At 44.4% G+C, this 22,168-nt stretch overlaps 1 protein-coding gene across 4 annotated transcripts; it reads right to left on the bottom strand.

Moving 5' to 3' along the window:
* Positions 1-158: 158 nt before the first annotated feature.
* Positions 159-21,304, bottom strand: LOC136436096 (uncharacterized). Of its 4 annotated transcripts, none has more exons than XM_066429809.1 (5): positions 20,769-21,296; positions 9,177-9,227; positions 3,562-3,708; positions 2,410-2,543; positions 159-845 (listed from the first exon to the last, which is right to left on the bottom strand). In XM_066429809.1, the coding sequence occupies exons 1-5, from the start codon at positions 21,097-21,099 to the stop codon at positions 831-833; spliced, it is 678 nt and encodes a 225-aa protein (XP_066285906.1). In that variant the 5' UTR covers positions 21,100-21,296; the 3' UTR covers positions 159-830. The 4 variants fall into 4 exon arrangements, with proteins under 4 accessions (XP_066285906.1, XP_066285910.1, XP_066285907.1 ...); XM_066429813.1 differs by lacking the exon at positions 159-845 and adding an exon at positions 2,726-2,739 and having other exon boundaries at positions 2,418-2,529; positions 20,769-21,301; XM_066429810.1 differs by lacking the exons at positions 159-845; positions 2,410-2,543 and adding an exon at positions 2,882-3,021 and having other exon boundaries at positions 20,769-21,304.
* Between the last annotated feature and the right edge of the window lie 864 nt (positions 21,305-22,168).

Here is a 22,168-nt window from a genome sequence, read left to right as displayed (position 1 = left end):
ACTTATTATCATTTTTTTTCATTTAAAGAAACATCAAAGATACAAAGAAAAGGAAGAAGACAAAGTGGCGGCGGACTCAAGTTGTACACAACGTATATTCTCGCCGCCACTTGTACATTGTAGAAAATAGAATATTTGACAAGACAAGACACTAAAACTTTGATTTATTTCTGCTTTATTTGACCATGGTAGCTCCCTCAGCGGATGAGCACTGCTTTTCAGGGGGCCCTGGGTACGCTATGAATATCAATAAGTTGCATTTGATACATGTACTCAGTGATGGAAGGTTCACACTTTAAAAAAAGTACCTCATTAAAACACAAAGTTACACTTTGATACGATGAAGAGTTATTTTTATTTCTTGCGCAACTACCGACACTTGTCGCTGACCGTACATGACGTTGTTGTTTGTTCCCACAAACATTTGGCGTAGATTATAACATGTGATGACTCGGAACTGTCGCGAGTCGAAAACACCAAACGACCTCGTGCCTACATGATGTAGGTCACATTTTACAGACATGGGAAAAAGCCCTTATGACAAACCAAAAAGCTTCGATCGCAATAGAGTTGATATTGAAACGTATATTGCTCAAATGCTCGTGTTTTATATAGTATTACTTTCTACAAGACGGACTCGAGTATACAATTATACAGTGTGAATATCTTGTGTATCGATTTGTACAATCCTATCATCCACGGACATGGAGCTGATCAGCTGACGTCATCGCTCAGAAGGTCTGTAGATGCGGTAACCATGGAAACGGGCATCGCCGTTGGAGACCCCCTGCGTGGATGCGCACAGACTCCTAGGTACCGTGTTGCCTACCTCACACAGGGGCGTACTGGAAGAGAAAATGCGAAGGTTTGATTTGATTTTTTTTGGCTATAAAAAAAGTACAGCCAGGGATAACCAACCAGTCAAAGGCTTATACAAAGGGTTAGCCCTGGTAAATGAACAATACTCAAAGTTCAATACAAACTTTCACAAAGCACATTGAGACGATCACGACTAAAATACAAATGAAGGCGTACACAAAACACAATACATAGAAAAAAGTCTCACACATATGGGACGACTACCGGTGGACTAGCAGCGTCACACAAATGCTCAACATCCCGCAGTGGTATTCTCTACCAGACTAACTACACCGGCTATAGGGAGAATATCTGCCAGCGGAGTTTGGCCACCAAAGGCTTTAATACATTCGCAGGCGGAGGGGAGAAATGTCAACCTTCCCGTGGACTGACTCTCCCGGCCAATTATTCCCCCTTCTACTATCCATGCCCCCCGTAGGAAGGCCTAGTTGAGGCTAGGGACTCCCCTACTTTGCCCCTGATGGAGTTACCTGAGAGTAACGATGATGATGATGATGATGATGATGATGATGATGATGATGATGATGATGATATCGGGCGTTAGATTAACAAAGGAGGGAGAACCGTGGGCAGCAGGTGAGCAACCAAAAGTTTTGGCCATCAAGTTCAATTGAAGGTCATTGAGAATCAATTGGAAGAGCTTTGAAACACTATTGCAATTTCATTGGAAGATGCTGTCATTAAAATGTCATTGGAAGTCTTTGGAAGAGCATTGGTATCATTGTACCATCATGCACAGTGTTCTCATCAGAATCTTTTCACAGGGCCAACTTTATGCAACGCAAGTCATGCACAGAGTGCCGAAGACATGACAAGAGTAGGGAGTCTGGCATACTCCAGAGAAAAATCTTTCAACTGATAACCCAATGAGGCACTATTTTCTACATTTTGAGGGATAAATTTGGTGAAGTTAAGTGTTTCCTCTGTCACAGCCTTATTCTAAAGTCAAATATGAACTTTTTATAGGATTTATGAAGGGTCACAAGGTTCTCCCCAGAAAGAAACACCCCTATGCTCATTAAAACACTGCATAGGGGTCCGAATCACAGCATAGGGGGCCCTTGATGCATGGGAAGATCTGGAAATTATTGAGCGCCCTTTGAGAGACCGATGAGAGTCTGTCACATTTGTGGACGCTCCATGGTCTTTCGGCGGTCGTGGCATCAATCGTACACACGTTACGACAGACACGCTATGACGCGAGGCTAAACTCTTCTCACGATAGGGAACATTTCCAAGCCGGCTCCCGAACGGACAGTTTGCGAAAGAGAAAGTATGATATAAAAGGCAACAAAACAAATGTACATTTTTTTTAGTATATTTCAGATGCTGGATTTGTATAATGTCATCTTATTTCATGGACTCATGGAAGAATAATGATGCATCACTAAAGAAGATCTAAATATACAAAACAAAAACACACAAAACATAAGAAATTAGCCATGGGCATAAATTTGTGTATATTTCTAAACATACAATTCATTTTTTCTTTCCCGCAAACAGCCCGGCCGGGCCCCGGTTGTTACTCACCCAGTTGGGCACGACTATCTCCCCTTTAGGAGTCTTCTTGATGCAGTTGAACCTGCCGGACACCGGCAGCTCCTCGCACGTGTAGCCGCCGGGACAGGGGTTCAGCCCGCAGTACCCCACCTGCCGGACAACGTCTGTAATGCACACAACAACATTAACACTGATGTACCGGAGCCGAGAAGTACAAAACACGCAGGGTTCAGCCCGCAGTACCCCACCTGCCGGACAACATCTGTAATGCACACAACAACATTAACACTGATGTACCGGAGCCGAGAAGTACAAAACACGCAGGGTTCAGCCCGCAGTACCCCACCTACCGGACAACATCTGTAGTTCACACAACACCATTAACACTGATGTACCGGAGCCGAGAAGTACAAAACACGCAGGGTTCAGCCCGCAGTACCCCACCTGCCGGACTACATCTGTAATGCACACAAAAACACTGATGTACCGGAGCCGAGAAGTACAAAACACGCAGGGTTCAGCCCGCAGTAGCCCGCCTGCCGGACAACATCTGTAATGCAAACAACAACACTGATGTACCGGAGCCGAGAAGTACAAACCACGCAGGGCTCAGCCCGCAGTACCCCACCTGCCGGACTACATCTGTAATGCACACAACAACATTAACACTGATGTACCGGAGCCGAGAAGTACAAAACACGCAGGGTTCAGCCCGTAGTACCCTACCTGCCGGACAACATCTGTAATGCACACAACAACATTAACACTGATGTACCGGAGCCGAGAAGTACAAAACACGCAGGGTTCAGCCCGCCGTACCCCACCTGCCGGACTACATCTGTAATTCACACAACACCATTAACACTGATGTATCGGAGCCGAGAAGTAAAAAACACGCAGGGTTCAGCCCGCAGTACCCCACCTGCCGGACAACATCTGTAATGCACACAACAACATTAACACTGATGTACCGGAGCCGAGAAGTACAAAACACGCAGGGTTCAGCCCTCAGTAGCCCAACCTGCCGCACAACTCTTGCATCTGCAACAAACAGTTTTTTCGAATATCTTATTTCATTCATTATTGTGAATTTCTTTCTCATCCTTTATCTATATCCTGTCTATTCAACCTTGGACCCGGACTTTGCACGGAGGTAACAGTTAAAGAAGGAAGAATTCTCACCTATCTCCACGCAGGTGTCCATCCCGTCCTTCATGGCCACCGTAGTCGAGCCCCGCTCACATGCACACACCACGCGGCCCGCTAGGGGGCCCATGTCCACCTTGATGCAGTACTCATCGTCGTAAGCAGTGTCGTACAGTGGAGGAACTGCGGGGTAGAAATAAGAGAGTCAATAAACAAGCAATTCTAGATACATACAAATAAAAATAGAAAACATCAGTCTTGAAATTGTCATTTACCGTTTTGTTCCCCACACAAACTTCACAATCCAGTTGTTTTTAGTGTATTTATTTCACCAGGGGAACAACATATTGACTAACAGCGGATTTCAATGGGCTGGGGGGAGGGGCAGAATCCAATACATATTTGTACTTAGTGATGAAATACATCATAAAAATACTATACGATCAACGTAGTCCTGAGGAAGATGACTAGAAGAAGGCCGAACATTTCGAAATTAGCAGCTAATTAAAACTAATTAAATCGACGATGATTGAGGCGTTGAATGGCTGAGTGGTCAGGCCAGTGGACTCGAGATCGAGATGTCACGGGTTCCACTTCCGACATTTCTGGCTAGACATGTGTCATTGGAAAATGCACTTTACAAACATACATCGAGCATACAAAGAAAAAAAAGTGATCTCGAACCAGTTTAGCTCAAATGAACTCAATGAACAGATGAGCTAATCTTCCACTGGTCGTGACAGAGAAGACAGACGCTATGTACAGTATTTACAGGTTCATTGTACGGGGAAATTCCCCTAGCTCTTTTCGACAAGCACAATGAACAGTGGGCCACGGCTTAAATCCCGTCCTAAGGACTGCGACCCTTTCCGGTAGCGTGCATGTTGGGTGAGCAACACAGCCGGGATCGAACCCGGGGCTTCTAGTTCCAGAGGCAAGATCGCTAACCACTGGACTACGCACGCTCTCAGTTCATACAAAGATCGAGAGGTCACGGGTTCCATTGCTGGCGTTCCTAGCTAGACCTTGTGTCCTTGGGAAAGGCACTTGACATGACTTTCCTCACTCCAGCCAGGTGTGAAAATGGGTACCTGACTTCAATACAATACCGGGCCCTAGACACAGTGGGTAACAGTTCACTGCGTCTACGGCCTCAAAAAGACTATAGGACTACCTTTTTACAAATAATCAACGACGGATGTATATCAGCTCAGATAGCAAGCTCGACGATCTCCAAGAGAACGTGGCAAGATGATACATGGTTTTGGCTTCACACTTGTTTGGCACTCGTTTACTTTAGCTTAGGAAACAATTTATCTTATAGCCAGACAAAAGCTGGAGGCCCTTATCATTCTCCAGCAGCCGCCCGGGGTGGTCGTTTGTACGCGTCACTGTCGGCCGCGATCCCCTCGGCATACAGCGGAGATTTCTCGCGGAATTAGACAAGCATTAGCGGAACCTTAAGTTAGAGTAAAGGCATCGGAAGTTGCAGGGGTGATTCCACTTTTTAACTGCGTTTCATTGATTATTTTGACTATTCATCAAACTAAAGTTTGTCGTTGCCTCATCCATGGTAAAGTTGGCAGCTTTTTTTCTGATTGTAAGATTAGATGGAGTGATTTTGCTCTTTCATAGTATTTAAGATATAATTAATTTCCTATCGTCAGATTAGTTAATCGAACCAAAGTTGGTCTTTCACTAATAACTCCGGGGTAAATTTGGTAGCTGTTTTTGCATGTGATTTTATAAAGATTGTCCAGCTTAAGATATTGCGTAAAGCAACAGGAATGTGAAAATACATCAGAAGTTTTTGACGTCGCACATTTGGCTGAAAAATGGATGCAGTCTTATTCAGATCTAACTCAGTTCAATTCAGCTCAAACCAGTCCTGGTCACACCATGTCCGACCTCTCCGACTCCCCGCCAGCGGATAGAAGGGCTCAGTTTTCCACCCCAATGTCCTCTTCAATGAGTATCTTCAGAGCTTATCCCCTCTTTATCTGCCATTAGTAAAGCACTGACGTTATGTACGATTGACCCGATCGATCAAGATGGAGAGAGTTTGAATAGATGAGGTCACAGAGGGCTGCAAGACTTTAAAAAATGCTTCTGTGGTCACATAAGGCATTTTCGCCAACAATACTTAATGCCTTTTCCAATAGTTAAGTGCAATTTCAGATACGAGTGCCATTAGCAAGCATGTACGCGACGTACGATTGCCTGGATTGATAAATCTAGTGAGATTCTGAAAGCAAAGGGTCATGTAAGGTTGCAAGGCTTTACAAATAAATGGTCACAAAACCACTTTAGATAAAGAATGCTTTAAAATGCTCAGAGCTAAGTGCTATTTTAGATACTACTACCATTAGAAATCGTTTACGCTAAATCTGGTGTGATTATTAAAGGAAAACGTAACGTAGACTTCAGAGTTAAATATTTCTGCGGTAAAATAGACCATTTTGCTAAAAATACTAAATCTGTTTTCAAATATCTAAGCGTCCTCTTAAATCCTTGTACCATTGAAAAAGCAATTTCACATAGAAAATGTCACATAGAGGGGCAAATTTTAAAAAAAATGTTTTTACGGTCATACAAGCTTTTTTGCTGACAATACTAGATATCCTTCCCTATATTTAAGGGCCATTTCAGACACTCGTACCATTAGCAAACCATTACGTTAAGTACGACTGCCCGGGTTGATAAATCTAGTCAGATTTAGAAAGGAAAAAGTCATTTGGGTTCACAAGGCTTAAAAACAAATGGTCACTTGAACCATTTTTTGCTGAAACACTTTAGAATGATTTTGCTGAGAGCTAAGTGCTATTTTAGATACTAGCGTCATCGGCAAAGCATTTCCGCTGTGTACTATTGTCAAAATCAATTAACCTGCTGATATTTTGAAAAGAGAAAGTCCTACGCCAGAACGATAAACGTCTTGTGACGGGCGAAGGGCGATTTTCTAAATGGACTTTTCCAGTCTCCATTCTTAGTGTGAAGTAGAGCGCGTCGCGGCCCACCTGCGGCCTTGACAAATAGGTGGACACATTTGTCACCGAAACCTGGACAATACAGGAGAGTGGAAAGTTACCGCGTTGTGAGGCGTGTGGCGTAGCGGCAGGGTGTTCGGCCCGAAACCTAGCGACCCCGGGTTCGAATCCCCTGACGCTACCGGTGTTGTGTCCTTGTTGGACTTTTCCTCACTCCACCCAGGTGTAAAAACGTATATATATGTATATGAAATATATTGTTCTATGTACGTGGCACTGTTAATGAAATAAGTTATGAAGAACTAGAGTGGAGTGCGGTGCCCCGCCTTCATTGTTTGTCCAAAAGGAAAATTTTAAAAAGAGTTACCACACAGCGCTATCGACCTGTGCGTAGTTTGTGTTGGGGGTGTTGCTTGCCTCCATAGTAAATTTCTTGGCCGGCCTTTTTATGACTTGTTATGTACTGTTTTCTGCTTATGAAAGAATTCAGATTGATATCAAAGAATAGAATTTTCATACCTTAGAATTAGTCGTATAAACTTTACATTAAACTCAACGTGTTGATTTACATGTATTAACATGTATTATATACTTGGACGTTGGTTTCTTTCCAAACTTTGTTTGCATGTAAAGTTGTAGACGACCTCACGTACTTTTGTGGTGTCAATAAAAGTACTTTTTGATTCAAAGGGACATCGGGGTTCATCGGGGAAATTAAATATGATGAACTGCACTAAGCGATTCATGATTACTAGTGAGTAAAATGCTGCATGCACTTAGCGATGTTTGCTGTTACTCTAACGAACTCCTATTCGGTTCACTGATGATAAATGTCAATTGTATGTGGCAAACTGGCAAAAATGCGGGAAAGTGTGGTCACAAATTGTCAACCAATTGTGAAAAATCGACCAATAGTGACGCAGGTGCTCAGATAGCATTTTTGCAGACTATATTGGACTAATGTGTTGGATTGGTTGGTTGGTTGGTTGGTTGGTTGGTTGGTTGGATACTCTATGATAATGTTTACTGCCATATCGTTTTTCTAATTTTGTCTAGTATGCTATATAGTCTGATGTTCGTATCTACTGCTGTTGCATGGAAATTTTACAGAGCCAAAAACGTCCTTGATAATTTGATGTCAATGCCCCGCTATGTAGTTGTCTTGCAGAAAACACATCAGGAAACGTTTATCGAACCAAATTTGCACTAAACGCTCCAAACCGCATCAAATCAACACGGAAAACCATATCTAATCACCAGGAACCTTACGTGCGGCTGTCATCACAGCGTGATTATCGTCATCCCAGATGATTGCCAGCCGCGTAAATCACCTATAATCATAACTGCAATCACTCTATTAACACTCTAATAACAAACACTCTAATAACGAACACTCTAATAACGAACACTCTAATAACGAACACTCTAATAACAAACACTCTAATAACGAACACTCTAATAACGAACACTCTAATAACGAACAGTCCTCGGCTCAAATTCAGCAAATCTTAGCTTGGAATCCATCCAGTCCGCTCCTCTGACACATTCCCTGCAAGATAGTCCAGCCCCCGTCCCCATTCAACGTTTGGCCCTAACGGCATTCATCAGTTCGGGTATGGAAGTAGTGTAACGGGATCGAACTTCCGAACGTGTTCGAACTTCATTCCGAATATAATGGTTTGGAACTTCGGAATGTGTTCGAACTTTGGGATGTGTTCGAACTTTGGAATTTGTTCGAACTTGGGAATGTGTTCGAACTTGGGAATGTGTTCGAACTTGGGAATGTGTTCGAACTTTGGGATGTGTTCGAACTTTGGAATTTGTTCGAACTTGGGAATGTGTTCGAACTTGGGAATGTGTTCGAACTTGGGAATGTGTTCGAACTTGGGAATGTGTTCGAACTTGGGAATGTGTTCGAACTTCGGAATGTGTTCGAACTTGGGAATGTGTTCGAACTTTGGAATGCGTTCGAACTTGGAAAAAGACGTAGGAGAAGTCATGGGGTCAATCACTCCATCAAGACCCAATCCGCCAAAAGCACCCAAAATACGACGAAACGTCCATTTATTGTTCTAAGCCCCGTCCGTCTCAAACCAGATCCTCTGCTAACAGACTAGCTTTGCTTCCCAGACGGTCTGGGTAGTTGGAGCAAACAGTTGCGTCATACGTCTCCACTAAAAACGAGAGAGTCAAGAGACAACTGTCAACTTGGAACACCTGTGCCACACAGATAACTGTTATCTGATGCAGACGCGATTCACACCTGGACAAGGCGGAAATGTTTATCTGACCAGAATGTCCCTTACAAAACAATTGCAGAACAGACTGTGGAGTTGTTAATGTTGATGATCTAACAAATAGCAGGGGAAAGCTAAAAGTAAAGTAGCACTGTGGATTCAAAGAAAGGTCTTTACTCCTGTCATCAATAAGGTTCATCCCTCAATACAGTTTGTCATTCATTCATTCATTCATTCATTCATTCGTTCATTCATCCAGTATTTCTGTCACGTACTTTACAATAAACTTTTTTCTTAGTTTCAGTACGTATCGTGAGGGACAGATGAAGACGCTCACGTCTACTTTCAGCATCAGGGGTCCACTGGTCATGATACAACAAATACACAAACAAACAAACAAACAAACAGGCATTTCTCGTGTACTCACCGCATTGCGACTCCCCGTCCACGTAGATCAGCCACTCCGAGTTGTGACAGGCTGGGACCGAGAAATAAATACATTCAAGGTTAGTCTGGGAACGACACATTGATGGACATACTGGGAACCAGAAATGAATACAATCATGGTCACTCTGGGAACGATAGATAAACACATTCATTGGTTACTCTGGGAACGAGAAATAGCCACATTATGGTCTCTCTGGGAACTAGAAATACATTCATCGAATTATATCATTTTACGTAAGCTCTTTGAATAATTAAATTAACTTCATCAGGTTGGATAATTACATGAATGTACAGTGGTCATATCACCACCAGAACACATTTTATCTTGCCAACGTTTCGCGGCAAAGAGATGTAGAGTCTCTCCAGGCCCTGATGAAGATGGCCGAGAAGCTACAGAAATGTTTTCCACTCTTAATTAAACGCTGCGACCCGGCGGAATTATCAGTTGATGTTATGTTTTGTCTTGTATCATTTTCCCCTCGACCTCAATGAAAAGTGCCCGTTTGGCACAAGCTCGGTATTCATCCCTATTTGGCTGGCTATCTGGTCTCTATCAGAAGGTACTGGACATCTGTATCTGTATCTATATAGCCAGTATAACCGCCATTCGGCGTAACACACCAGCTTCGCAGGCACGCGGCGCGGCAACATCTGGTTATATTACACCGAAATACCGGGGTACCTGTCACGTCTAACCTCCGCATATCCAACTGCATGCATTGTTTAAACAGGATGCCTCTACGGTACTTGGTGGCAACCAGTTCCATTCTACGATTATTCTTGGAAATTACGAATTTTGAACACATCAATCCTACATGTAGGTTGATACGTCTGGTACCTGAAGGCAGGACGTACATGGCCAGCACGTGGGTAAAATAGGGATGGACGTCTGGCTGATGAATCAGGACAGGAGCCTCAGTGCCTGTCTGCCGCGGTGTTATCCTGCCCTACCGCACGGACGGCATCATTCAAGCTCCTGATTACCGACTAATCCGGGGGACAACTCGGAAGAGCCGCTGGTCGTTTCTTCTAAACGACATCTTTTTGCTAAGAAGTGCGTGAATGGCTCGTCCGTTTAAGAAATAACTAAGTTGTTGGTGGATTGTTTTTTTGAGGATGGCCTACCTTACATTTAGTTCTGACTATTTGGGACAAAGCGTTTTGTATCCCTCAAAATTCATCTTTTTATCGAGATTTTGGATTGATTGACATTACAGGTGACTATCATCTGTTCAAGATGTGAACCAGGAGACCGGACGTATACGTAGGAGATAGTAAGGTTTGATTCACTCTCACCGAGAGTGACTCCTCCTCTTTCCTATAGGTGTGGTGGGTTCTTTAAGGTACTCGATGCGTGGTTCTCCTCAAACTAAGGACCGCCGGCTTTAAGTCACACCTGAGAGGACGTTTTTAGCCAAAGGAAAGGAAAAGGAAAGTAATCTCGATCCAGTTTAACTCACTGAAGAGCTAATATTCCACTGGTCGTGACAGAGAAGAAGACAGACGCCATGTACAGTATTTACAGGTTCATTGTACCGGGGAAATTCCCCTAGCTCTTTTCGAATAGCACAATGAACAGTGGGCCACGGCTTAACGTCCCGTCCTAAGGACTGCGATCTTTTCCGGTAGCGTGCATGTCGGGTGAGCAACACAGCCGGGATCGAACCCGGGGCTTCTAGTTCCAGATCGCTAACCACTAGACTACGCACGCTACGCTATGTACTTACGCCAAAGCTATGTACTTATTTTCACCTGAGTCGAGTAGGTGTAAAGTGCCTTTTTCAAGGGCACAATATTCGGGCCTGCTACGGATTCGAACCTCAGAACGTCTACATTTTAAGTAAACAACCCTTACCACAGCATATCTGGAGTTTCTTTTTACACTACGAGGAAATTCAATTCCTGGTTGTGTAACAAGAAACTCCAAATATCCTATGTTCTACCAACCTGATGAAATTATTTACGGAACCCTAACCACTGGCGTTTGACTGGACCTCAGCAATGCCAGTGTCAAAGGTGACATGCGGTAGTATCAGGGTGTACTCCAATCTCAAAATCGCTGAAAGTAGAGACAATGCTCAGGCTCAACGAAATGATGACGTCCACGAACAACATGGGAACGTTGAGACACGGTCGGTATCCACGGCTTCATCAACGCCTGGCTAAAGACTCCACGCGTGAGCGGGCACACTTGATGGCACGGAAATGTCCATCTGTAGATCAAAGTTCTGCCGATGCAGCGGGAGTTTAGGACAATCGGTCAGCAGTCACGCACGGGCGTGCTCGATCAAACATCAGGTTTCTGGAGACGAGGAAATTCAAACCGTGATACGAATTCATGGGGGGGGGGGGTGGAGGAAAAGTGATCTCGGTCTAATTGAGTTGAGTTGAGTTTATTGGGATCCACAATTAGCTTAACAGCTACTCTTCCTGTGGTCCAAACTGACTGGACAAAACTACATGACACATATGAACACCACAAAATTTACATATGTACATATATGATCAAAGAAGCATAAGGCTGTGTATATACAATTATACAAAGTCGACAATATATCAAACTACTTTACACTTTCAAACCATTCCAGGTGCTGGACATTCTATACAAGAAGCGCTTTTTCTGAGCATTTGTTCTGGGCTTCGGCAAGAGGATGGTTTGTGATTTAGATGACCGTGTTTGATAACCATGTGACTGCATTGCCATTGTGATCTGTTTATACGGAGAAACTAGCTGTATTCCGCTCACTGAAGAGCTAATCTACTGGTTGTGTAAGATAAAATGTGTACAGTGTACATGGGTAGCTTTCAGTACCGATGTACACCGTGTGGTGTGAAAGTGATCTCGATCCAGCTTTAGCTCACTGAAGAGCCGTCCTTAAATATCCATCTGCAGATCAAACACCGTGGGATGAAGTGATCCCGTCCACACAGTTCGACCCGATGCAGCGGGGGTTTAGGACGATCGGTGAGCAGTCACGCACGGACGTGCTCGATCAAACATCAGGTTTCTGGAGACGAAAAAGCGACCAGAGTTTCAGGTTGAGGCGATTCAATTCAAACCGGGATACCTCTGGCGCTCTTCATGGGGAAGTGGGGGAAAGGTGACCACGGTGCTTGTAAAAGATAAAATGTGCACATTGTATATGGGTAGATTGTAACATAGCTTTCAGTGCCAAGGGCGTCGCCTACACCGTACGGTGTGAAAGTGATCTCGATTCAGCTTAAGCTTACTAAAGAGCTGATTCCTCATCCGTAGATAAAACACCACGAGATGAAGTGATTCCGTCCGTACAGTTCTGCCGATGCAGCGGGAGTTTAGGACGATCAGTGAGCAGTCACGCACGGACGTGCTCGATCAAACATCAGTTTATGGAGACGAGGAACCGTCCCGAGTTTCGGGTCGAGATGTTTTTAATTCAGACCGTGATATGAATGCAGGAAAGCGTGATTTCAGTCTGGTTCAGCTCCATGAAGAGCTGATGGTCCACCGGGCGTGAGAGGAAAGACAGACTGTACATGTACATGCTGCACATAGATTTCAGCACTAAGGTCATCCCCTTCACCGCATGGTGTTGAAGCGGAAATGATATTGTAGCAGTTTAGCTCACTGAAGGGCTAACAGTATATACGTATACATCGACTCAACCCCCGATCTTCTGATCGAGAGGCAGGGTCACCAAGCAATGGACATACGTTTGTAGATGTGAGAGCAAACCATGCATATGTTTAGGTATGTGGCATATCGTAAAAAATACGTAGCTCCGGAGACTGGTAGCAAAGTTTTTCTTAACGATTAACGGTACGAATGCACCCTATAAGACCTATTAAAAACACGTCATTGGTAGCGGTGGGATAATGACAGCGCTGGGACGAAATTCGACCGCTTTGACTTTATTCATCTTTATCAAGAATAAAGAAAACTGTAAAAAAAGATTAGGGAAACTGAATACGTGTCACATTTCGTTCATGACTCATCTGCAAACTTCAAGTTGGATTGTGAATGTCACGCATTGCGTCACGTTCCTCGGTGTGGGTAAGACCCGTAAAATAACTTCCAAATTGTCGGAGAAACAGCGGATTAGCATGTCTCTTTATGTATTCTGTTTATTCATAAAATTCCTAAGAAAATTGGCAAAATCAATCATCTGGATCTTTCAAGGAGAAAGTTTCGCTTCAGGATAATGAAAAATAAGACCTATGAGTTCACCCTGTGGTTCATTAAGTATTGACTGGTGTGAGTCGTTAACTAAAGCCTTATTCGCTACTCTGTCTTATCAATGTTTTGCCAAATTCTTTCCTTTTTCTCAAACATTGATTTTCACCTGTACCTGTACGATTTTTATTCTACCACTCATTGTAGATACATTCTCATCCAATACTACATAGTCTTATGTAGAGTAGATTAGTCTCATAAAATGATTGTGCAGCAACGTATATGGCAAGGACATTGTTGTGATTAACATTCTGTCATTGTGTAATTGTAAACTGTTGCATGAATGAAATTGTATTCGTTTTGCCAGTTCATTTTAGTGACGCTGAAGAAGAGCGATGGATGTCACTCGAAACGTCCGGAATTAAGTGTCCGAATTTTTATTCAGTTGTAGAGTTTGAATGGTCTTTATACATTGTTTTCCTGGATGTCTAACCTTCGTAAACACATTTTTTGTTTTTTTTTAGAGTTAAAAGCAAAATCAGTTCAATTTCACAAAATTTCAAATGCATGCGTGCTCCAAAATGCTTAATCATGCATTCTCGACAGTTATTATTAATACATCTAATCAGCACGACACGATTGAAATCATCACCACCTGATGCATCCAACCGGCAGAGCAATTCATATCATTATCATTATCACTGTTTGACGGCAACATTTCAGCTCAATGGCCCTTACACGTAATTGCGGTGACGACATATTGCGGTAACAGGCTCTTGACAGCACGGTTTCGGTAATAATGGAAATACTCGTGATCGTGCGGCTAGGACCACACATTTATTTGAAAGATGAGCTTTCGTTCTGATAACTGTATGAAACTGCTGAAACGGTACCTACTAGGTCTGTTTAGTAAAGGTGCTCCCACTTCTCTTCAGCGTACGAGGATGAAAGTATGTATAATAGTACGCCTTACATGCATATCTTTGTGTCAGACCTATTAACAGTTTTTATTGTACATCTGCCAGTGTGGAGTAAGGGGTAGTTGAGTCTGGGTGAATTTAAAGCAGTCATCAGTGTCATGTTTATCAAAGGGTTTCGTAGACTACTTTTCCATGGACTCAGCGGAACGGAACATAATTATAAGCCATTGAAGGGCTGATTGCAGATTGCGGGTGAGGCTATTGCTGTGAGTGGTACCTGATGACCCGGTTGGTAATGGCCGTCGCCCAGCCTGGTATCAAATATGCTGACGTCAGCACAAGTTACGTTAAGACCTTCCCTCACCATACTGAGATGCAGGACTGTATGAAGAAGATGGAATCCGTCCGTGAGGCTGAGCATGTATTTCCTAGTGAGGACATACGCCTGATGACTCAGAACTTAAAAAGAAAGATTACTCATTGCAATGTCGTCATCGTGATGTTGGACTGCTTGCCCGGATTAAGTCTCCTGTGCTTTGCCATTAGTCTCTGTCTTAACATCTAACTCTGAACATAGTTGGAGGGAAAATAGAATTAGACCTCCAATTCATCTTGTCATTTCCACACAAACATGTTTTAATTCTAATCAATGTCAGTTTTAATCAGTCTCTTCAAGGTGAGTTACAGGCGACCTATTCCTCTTTTACCATCAGGAGTCCATAGGAGACGTTTTCCTGCTGGTTCCTTGTGCTTTCTGCCTTTAATGATTTTTAAAACGTCTTGGACCCCGACATACCGGGCAAGTCAGTTTAAACACGTTTGTCGAGTTAATATATACGTGCTGTTTATTCATTACTGTGAATCAAAAAACGTCTGGGTTAACGTTGGGTTTCATCTCCTGAATATGTCATTAAAACTTGGGACCAATCCGGTTTAAGATCATTGCTTTCACGGAAGACTAAAAATACCATAAAGAGCACCACGCCTAGCGGCAGTCGAATCTGATACTTTATTCATGTAGCAATTAGCGGATGTGGCAACCTTTAGATCTGAGATGACAGTAATTAACCGGACACCCCGGGGACATCCCGGATGTAGCCTACTCAAATTACCATCGAAGAACCTCATAAAGAGCCGCCGCAGATTGCCACAATTCATCACCGTCACTCGCCACGCCGCAGGAGCAAAATGTCACACGACGCCATGTATTTCTTAATAACACCAGAGCCTTACACAAGGCAAACATGACACGACGTCATTAACAATCAAGTCTCCTTCACTAAAGTTGGCAGCCTGAAGGTCAGAACATCTGGTGCCTTTTCCCCGCCTCTTTGGAGTCACGAATATACAAGGGAGAGTAGTCTCAAACCAGCCCAGCTCAATGAAGAACTGGTAGCAACAGAGAAGACAGACGCTCTGTACAGTACTGTAAATGCGTTCGCGTGGTTTTCATTTCGCGCTAAGGCGAAAGTGGGATGTTTGTAGTGGTTTTAAGTTTGCGGCAGCGCTGCAGTCACATACTGCTTCAGTATTGGACAAAATGTTTAATATTTGCGGTGGTTTTAAAACCGCGAATATAAAACCACCGCGAACATTTCTGCATTTATAGTATCTACAGGTTCATTGAACCCGGGAAATTCCCCTGGCTCATTTTTTCGACATGTACAATGAACAGTAGACCACGGCTTAACGTCCCGTCCGAAGGACTGCAACCCTTTCCAGTAGCGTGCATGTCGGGTGAGTGGCAACAGCCGGGAATTGAACACCCGACCACTTGGTCCAGAGGCAGGATCTCCATCCGCTGAACCACAACGCTAAGATAATAGGAAAAAACATGCCCTTCCTTTTTTGACGCTACTTTAATAGCATGATAAAAAGAGGACAGTGAGGTTGAGGACATCTTCGGTTAGGGACGTCAGCTCTCAGCCATTGATTGACGACAGCTGTGGTGGTTTTCAGTCATTGACATGGTCAAAACTTCAGCAGCTATTTTCCGCTATAGCGTGTTATTGAGATGTTTACAATGAAGCAACTAATCTATATAATGTTCCAAACTTCAGCTACTTTCTGCTCGCTCTCGATCTTACAGAAGATCACGCCCCGTTCACTGTCGATGCTGTATAAGAGCAAATATTTTCCGCTCCAGTGGTGACGAGGCTTGAGGGACTTGAGTTTTCATTATGAATGATGCCACTGAAATGCCAGGCAGAAAATCAATCAAGATCAGAAGTGTGAACTCGACAAGAATGACGAGGTTAATCTAGTCGTCGCCACCGGTGCACTGCGACTGTGGGAGTAGAAATGTAATTAGCTGACTGGCTTGTTCGTTTGTTTGTCTGTTTGCTTGTTTGTTTGGAGTGAGGCATACGCCGACTTGCGTAGTGTCAGCATCAGCATCTGATCGAGCTAGTTGCACGTAGTTTCTAGAATTCTACACAATTTCACCCTCTCATCTCTCCCTGGCTTTCAAAGCTAGAGGCAGATCTAACTCACAACCCGCATCCACACAGAGTTGATGTCACGTTAGGCACACGGTCCCCCTACCCTCGCGTGACCGTACTTTGGCGCTCAGAGGAGGACAGCATTCACAATCTTTACTAGCGTAGGCGTACTCAGGAAACCTGGGTCTTCTTTCACTGACGTCGGTGAAGAGTCGTAGGAGAAGAACAGGAACTGATGCTCCTGAGATATGGACATGTTTCGACTACAATCAAACAGCGAGTTTGGGCGCCTGAGGTGTGAGGGAGGGACGATGGAACTGGTCTGAGATATTCTTCGGACTCTTTCATGTCTTGAAGAGGTTTTGTTGAACGCGCATTTTTACAACCGCAGTCGATACAGTCGATGAATATCATTCATCACAACGAGTAAAATCTGTGGTAATAAGGGCCACAACTCACCCAAATCAATGCCAACAGGCGTTACCACAGCGCAGGTCTGTATGGGACGGATTTTGAACAGACGTTTAGAATTCTTTTATTGCATTTTTATTGAATTTTCAGACCCAAAATGTATATTTTGCGCTCCTGTGCCCTGACCTTAAGACCAAATGACCTGAACTTTGGCATGGGGTGCCCTGGGCATACGCACACAGGACTTCGTTTACATTTGTGTCGTAAATAATATTCTTTAATTGGCAACATAACATGTCATATGGTGAGAAAACTTTATGATGCACCTCAGTACATCACGTTAAGTGGCGCCGTGTTGGCGTAATGGTTAGGCTTCGAGATCCTGGGTTCGATATCCCCTGAGATCACGCCGATGCTGTGCCCTTGGCAAAGACACTTTACAGGACTTTCCTACCTCCACCTAGGTATAAAATGGGTACCTGACTTCGGCTGTGGAGGTAAAAGGTGGTGGAAGAAAAGGGATGGGGGCTCCACGTTCTAAGACCGTGCACTAGACACGGGATAACACCCCGCTGCCCTTACGGCCTCAAAAAGACGATTGGACTACCTTTCCTTTACAGCACGTTAAAGATAGACTTTTTCTACAATCGTAGATCGGAATTCGGTAAGTATTGACGTTTTTGGTCCGTTCGGTTGGGGAGGCAAAAGATCGTAAAATGCGCGTCGTCTTGAAAGAGAGGGTTGAGCTCCACCTTCCAGTACCATGCCCTTACGCTAGACACAGTGGATAACAACCCACTGTGCCTATGGCCTTAAAAAGGCAATAGTATTACATTTACAGATAGAATTTTTGACGAGCGTAGATTCGGTAAGTATTTTGGGTTCGTAAACTGTGAACGTGGTCGTGTGACACGACTGATCGTAGGCTGTGGCCCCAGTTATGCGAGCCGATACGAATCAGATTTAATTACAGCACTTTCAAAATAGACTTTTTTTTACGATCCTAGATCAGAATTCGGTAAGTATCGACGTTTTCGGTCCGCGAACTGTAGTCGTGGACATGTGACATGACTAATCGGCGGTGACAACAGTTATGAGCGTGTAGACTTTCCTCACTCCACCAAGGTGTAAAATGGGTACCTGACTTCGGTTGAGGAGGTAAAAGTCGGTAGAAAGAGAGGATTGAGCTTCGCCTTCCAATACCGTGCCCTAGACACAGTGGATAACAACTCACTGCCCCTACGGCCTCAAAAAGGCCATAGTACCACCTTTACCGATAGACTTTTATCGTAGATCGGAATTCGATAAGTATTGACGTTTAGGTCCGTGAACTGTAATCGTGGACGTGCGACATGACTGATTGGCGGATGTGACCAGATGTGAGCGCTCGGCTGGAACACTCGCCCGGGGGCCTAGGGTCAATCTTCACATCGATGCTCTGGTTTGATTTAATAATGGAGAACTGATAGGAATCAGATAGTTCGGCTAGAGGTATATATTATAGAAGGTTCTGAATTATGCACTATGCAATGTATTCGTAAGCAACGAAGTAAGATCTCCTTGATGACTCGCTGTGAAATAGACCATTTTTCATTTCTTTTTTTGTGATGTTGATTTTTCTACGTACCCCAATACCCCTACGATTTTGATGTTTTATCAATCCCACTTAAAAATCAATTCTGCAGAATTGAATGGGGTCACCCACTTGTCTGAAAATGAATGAATTAATCAAAATTGAATTTCAGATTGAAATCTCATCTGAATGTGCTGGCGTGATTTTTTACTACTGTCACGACTGGGTCACATTTAGCCTGGTCCCAGTCTCTAGGGGTCGGCTTAGGGATGTTTTACCGGGCCCAGTCTGCTTTATTCGATTCGTTTCTCTCAGCCTGTGTATCTAGCTGCCATATAGAATTTTGCAGCCTTTCTACTTTAGCTGCCAGAGAGAGTTCCTTGGGTGGCGACCTAATCTAATCCAAGTCCATAAACACACACCGAGCGGACTAAACTGTCTGGGCGGGCGGGGATCACTCCCAGCGCCGTAGAGATATCGGGGAGCCCCCGATGGTATGGTTTCCAGGCTAGGTCACATTCGCCGTAGGCCGCAGTACGATTTTGAGGATTCTTAAGCAGGCTGCTACAGAACCGACCGCTGACAAGGATATAAGGAAACCCTTTTGATGCCAAGACTGCTGGGTGTTGTACGACAAACGTACGACTAACCCAACAATGCCCTCAGTGTGCGATCGGACGATGACCGTTCATCGCACGAAGAATGTTACCGGACCATTACATAACCCAAAAGGAAAGACTCGCCAAATGTTGCGACCGTGTTTTAGGAAAGTGGGTCAAAATCCTGGTGAAGACTCAGGGTTGAAAGATTTGGATTGTTGTTCTTTTGTATTGGATGACAGTAAAAAACAACTAATCAAGTACAGATTGGATTTCATTACACGGCATCTTTGGGAACTGAGCAAAATTGTCGGATACCTAGAATCTTGGAATTTTTTGTCGGTAGCAACGCTTCTGATAGTTAACCGAAAAAGTTGTTACGTCATTGCAATTTTCATTTTCAATACGTTATCACTTGACATCCAAAAGATACTACTTTTATTAAGCGTCGTGTTTATCGAACAACGAACAACGCTTTCGAAAACGCAACCCTCTTGGCGAAGGCAATGAAACAAGACAGAAAGTTTAAAAAAACATATAGACGGTTGGTTGGCTTTCATCTTGCCTGATAAAACCAATTCTCTAGCACATATACAATATCAATAAGAGTAGGGGTTCGCCTTGGTGTGTAACAGCCATAGCAACGGTCCCCTGTCGTGTGGCCGCATACATCAGCCATAGTTAGAAGCCCCAGTCTGAAGTGGTTCAATTTTCAACGCAAACATCAACATTAGATCGACGCCTGTCGTGCAAAGGTCAGGACGACAATGGCTCAAAATTACCAGCGGACTGACAGGTGCTGCCCGTCTCATTCTGAGCTATCGGAAGTATGATTTCCTCTCATGAAATTCAGATTTTCGGGACGGGCCGGGGGAAATTTTTGTCCATCCCAAGAAGCAGATGGGTCTATTTTTCACATTCGATCTTGATGTTATAGAATTTTCATGACAGAACCAACCACCGACAGGGATCCAAGACAGCTGAATGTTGTACGACACATGCGCGACTATCCGAAGAATGTCCTCAGTTTGTGATCGTGCGACGATCGTAAGACGAATGTGACCAGGTACCTGACAGCATTTCAGGAAAACCGATACCGTAAAAAGGTAAAGGTAGTCTCATAGCCTTTAAGAGGCTGTAGGGGCAGTGGGTTGTTTTCACCTGTGTCTAGGGCACGGTAATGGAAGACGGAGCCCAACCCTCTCCTTCCACCTCCTTTATCTCCCCAACCGAAGTCAGGTACCCATTTTTATACCTGACTGAAGCGAGGAAAGTCTTCTAAAGTGGCTTTCTCAATCGCACAACATCGGTGGCATGTAAGGGGATATGGAACCCAGGACCTCTGGCTTTTGGTCCAAGGGCACAACATCATGTCAGAGGATTCGAACCTCTGGACCAAAAGCCTAACTGTTACGTCAACACGATGCACAATAACGTAACTACGATATAAAACAAAACGAAGAGTAAAAACTCACGGAAGGTGGGCAGGTCGGGCTGGTCGGATTTCCTGAGCCGGGGCCCTAGGTACTCGAACGCGGACTTGGTCTTGCCGCCGTCCCACGCCACCCCGTTCATCGGGCCGCTCCACTCCCAGGGGAACCGGACGCCCCTCTTCACCGCCTCGGCGCCGACGTCGTCCCCGCCCGCCGCCGCTGCGTCCCCGCCCCGGCGCAGGTAGGCGGCCTCGGCCCTGCTGGGGCGGTTGGAGCCGAGCCGAGAGAAGTAGCTGAAGGGCGTGAAGGCGCGCGCCGCCTGGAACTCCGAGCACACGGACAGGAGACAGCACACCGCGAACACCGTCTTCATCCTGCCTGCTGTAAGAAATAAGACCGTCTCTCCAACACACAGCTTCTAGAAGACCCTTAAGACGCTGTTGTGGGTGATTTTACAATATATCTCCTTCCTAGATCCTTCGCCCACGTCTTTTTATTACCTACACAGCGATATGTCGTCAGAGCGACCAAACGCCAGAACCACCTCCGGCATTGGCGGAGGGAAACAGAAGCGGCAAATTAGACGATCAATCAGATTTGTTATCGAGCATCCATCAGGCATGCGCTGGGTGGGCGCGCATTGATAACGGCGTGACGCGATCAGCCGTGACGTGGCAGGTCAGAGGTCAAGTATAGCCGGGATAGGACACCTGGGATACATTTATGATGGATGACGAAACTGCTTCGTCACTGGTGGTTGTTCAAATATTGTATCATGAACGCAGTGGATAATTTCGTTCATGTCTTCTGCCCATGTCCTCAACACGACACCGATAGAAATAGACAATTCAAAACAATTTTCTATGAGATTCTGGCATTTAATAAACCCTCAAAAACAACATTTGAAACCACACAATCCACTTGATAGCATTACGCAAAACGTGGGGAACCCCTGCAATAATGTACATAGAGCCTTATGCTTCGATGGAGGTCAGACACCCATGTAATACTAAAAAGTAACACAACACCAAAGACACTCAAGCAACTGGATGGATATTAAAACAATTTTTATTATAGAATTTATTGTTCACAAAATCTATCCACTTGCTTGAGAAATTTTTGTCTGGTAACTAGAGTTTTGTCGTAGACTAGACACTTTGGTTCCATCCTCGGAGTAACCTGTGTTTTATCCCATACGTACATGTACCGGTACATTAGCGGCACGATTACCCGTGACCTCCCGCGCCATTGCCAGCATGCGCGCCGCTGCGGGACCTCCCGACCGCCGTCTGTCATTAACCCTGCTTCGGGTAACTACGGAACACGTGTGATCATTCCGCAGAAACCATCGATCAAGGAAGTATCGATGCGGCAAGAACGAAAGTAACAGCAGATGACAGGGAACAAAAGGTTAGATGTGATTGATCTGATCATTCTGGCGA

This window comes from Branchiostoma lanceolatum, chromosome 6, assembly GCF_035083965.1.
Source record: "Branchiostoma lanceolatum isolate klBraLanc5 chromosome 6, klBraLanc5.hap2, whole genome shotgun sequence".
Taxonomy (NCBI): domain Eukaryota; kingdom Metazoa; phylum Chordata; class Leptocardii; order Amphioxiformes; family Branchiostomatidae; genus Branchiostoma; species Branchiostoma lanceolatum.
This window is presented reverse-complemented; position numbering and strand designations above follow the sequence as displayed.

What these genes read in the sequence shown, in the direction of transcription:
- LOC136436096 (XM_066429809.1), bottom strand. Translation starts at nt 21,099, where the DNA reads ATGAAGACGGTGTTCGCGGTGTGCTGTCTCCTGTCCGTGTGCTCGGAG. An exon ending in GCCCGACCTGCCCACCTTCC is followed by an intron (nt 9,228 to 20,768) that starts GTGAGTTTTTAC and finishes TCTCGGTCCCAG; the next exon opens with CCTGTCACAACTCGGAGTGG. An exon ending in GGACACCTGCGTGGAGATAG is followed by an intron (nt 2,544 to 3,561) that starts GTGAGAATTCTT and finishes TGTGCATTACAG; the next exon opens with ACGTTGTCCGGCAGGTGGGG.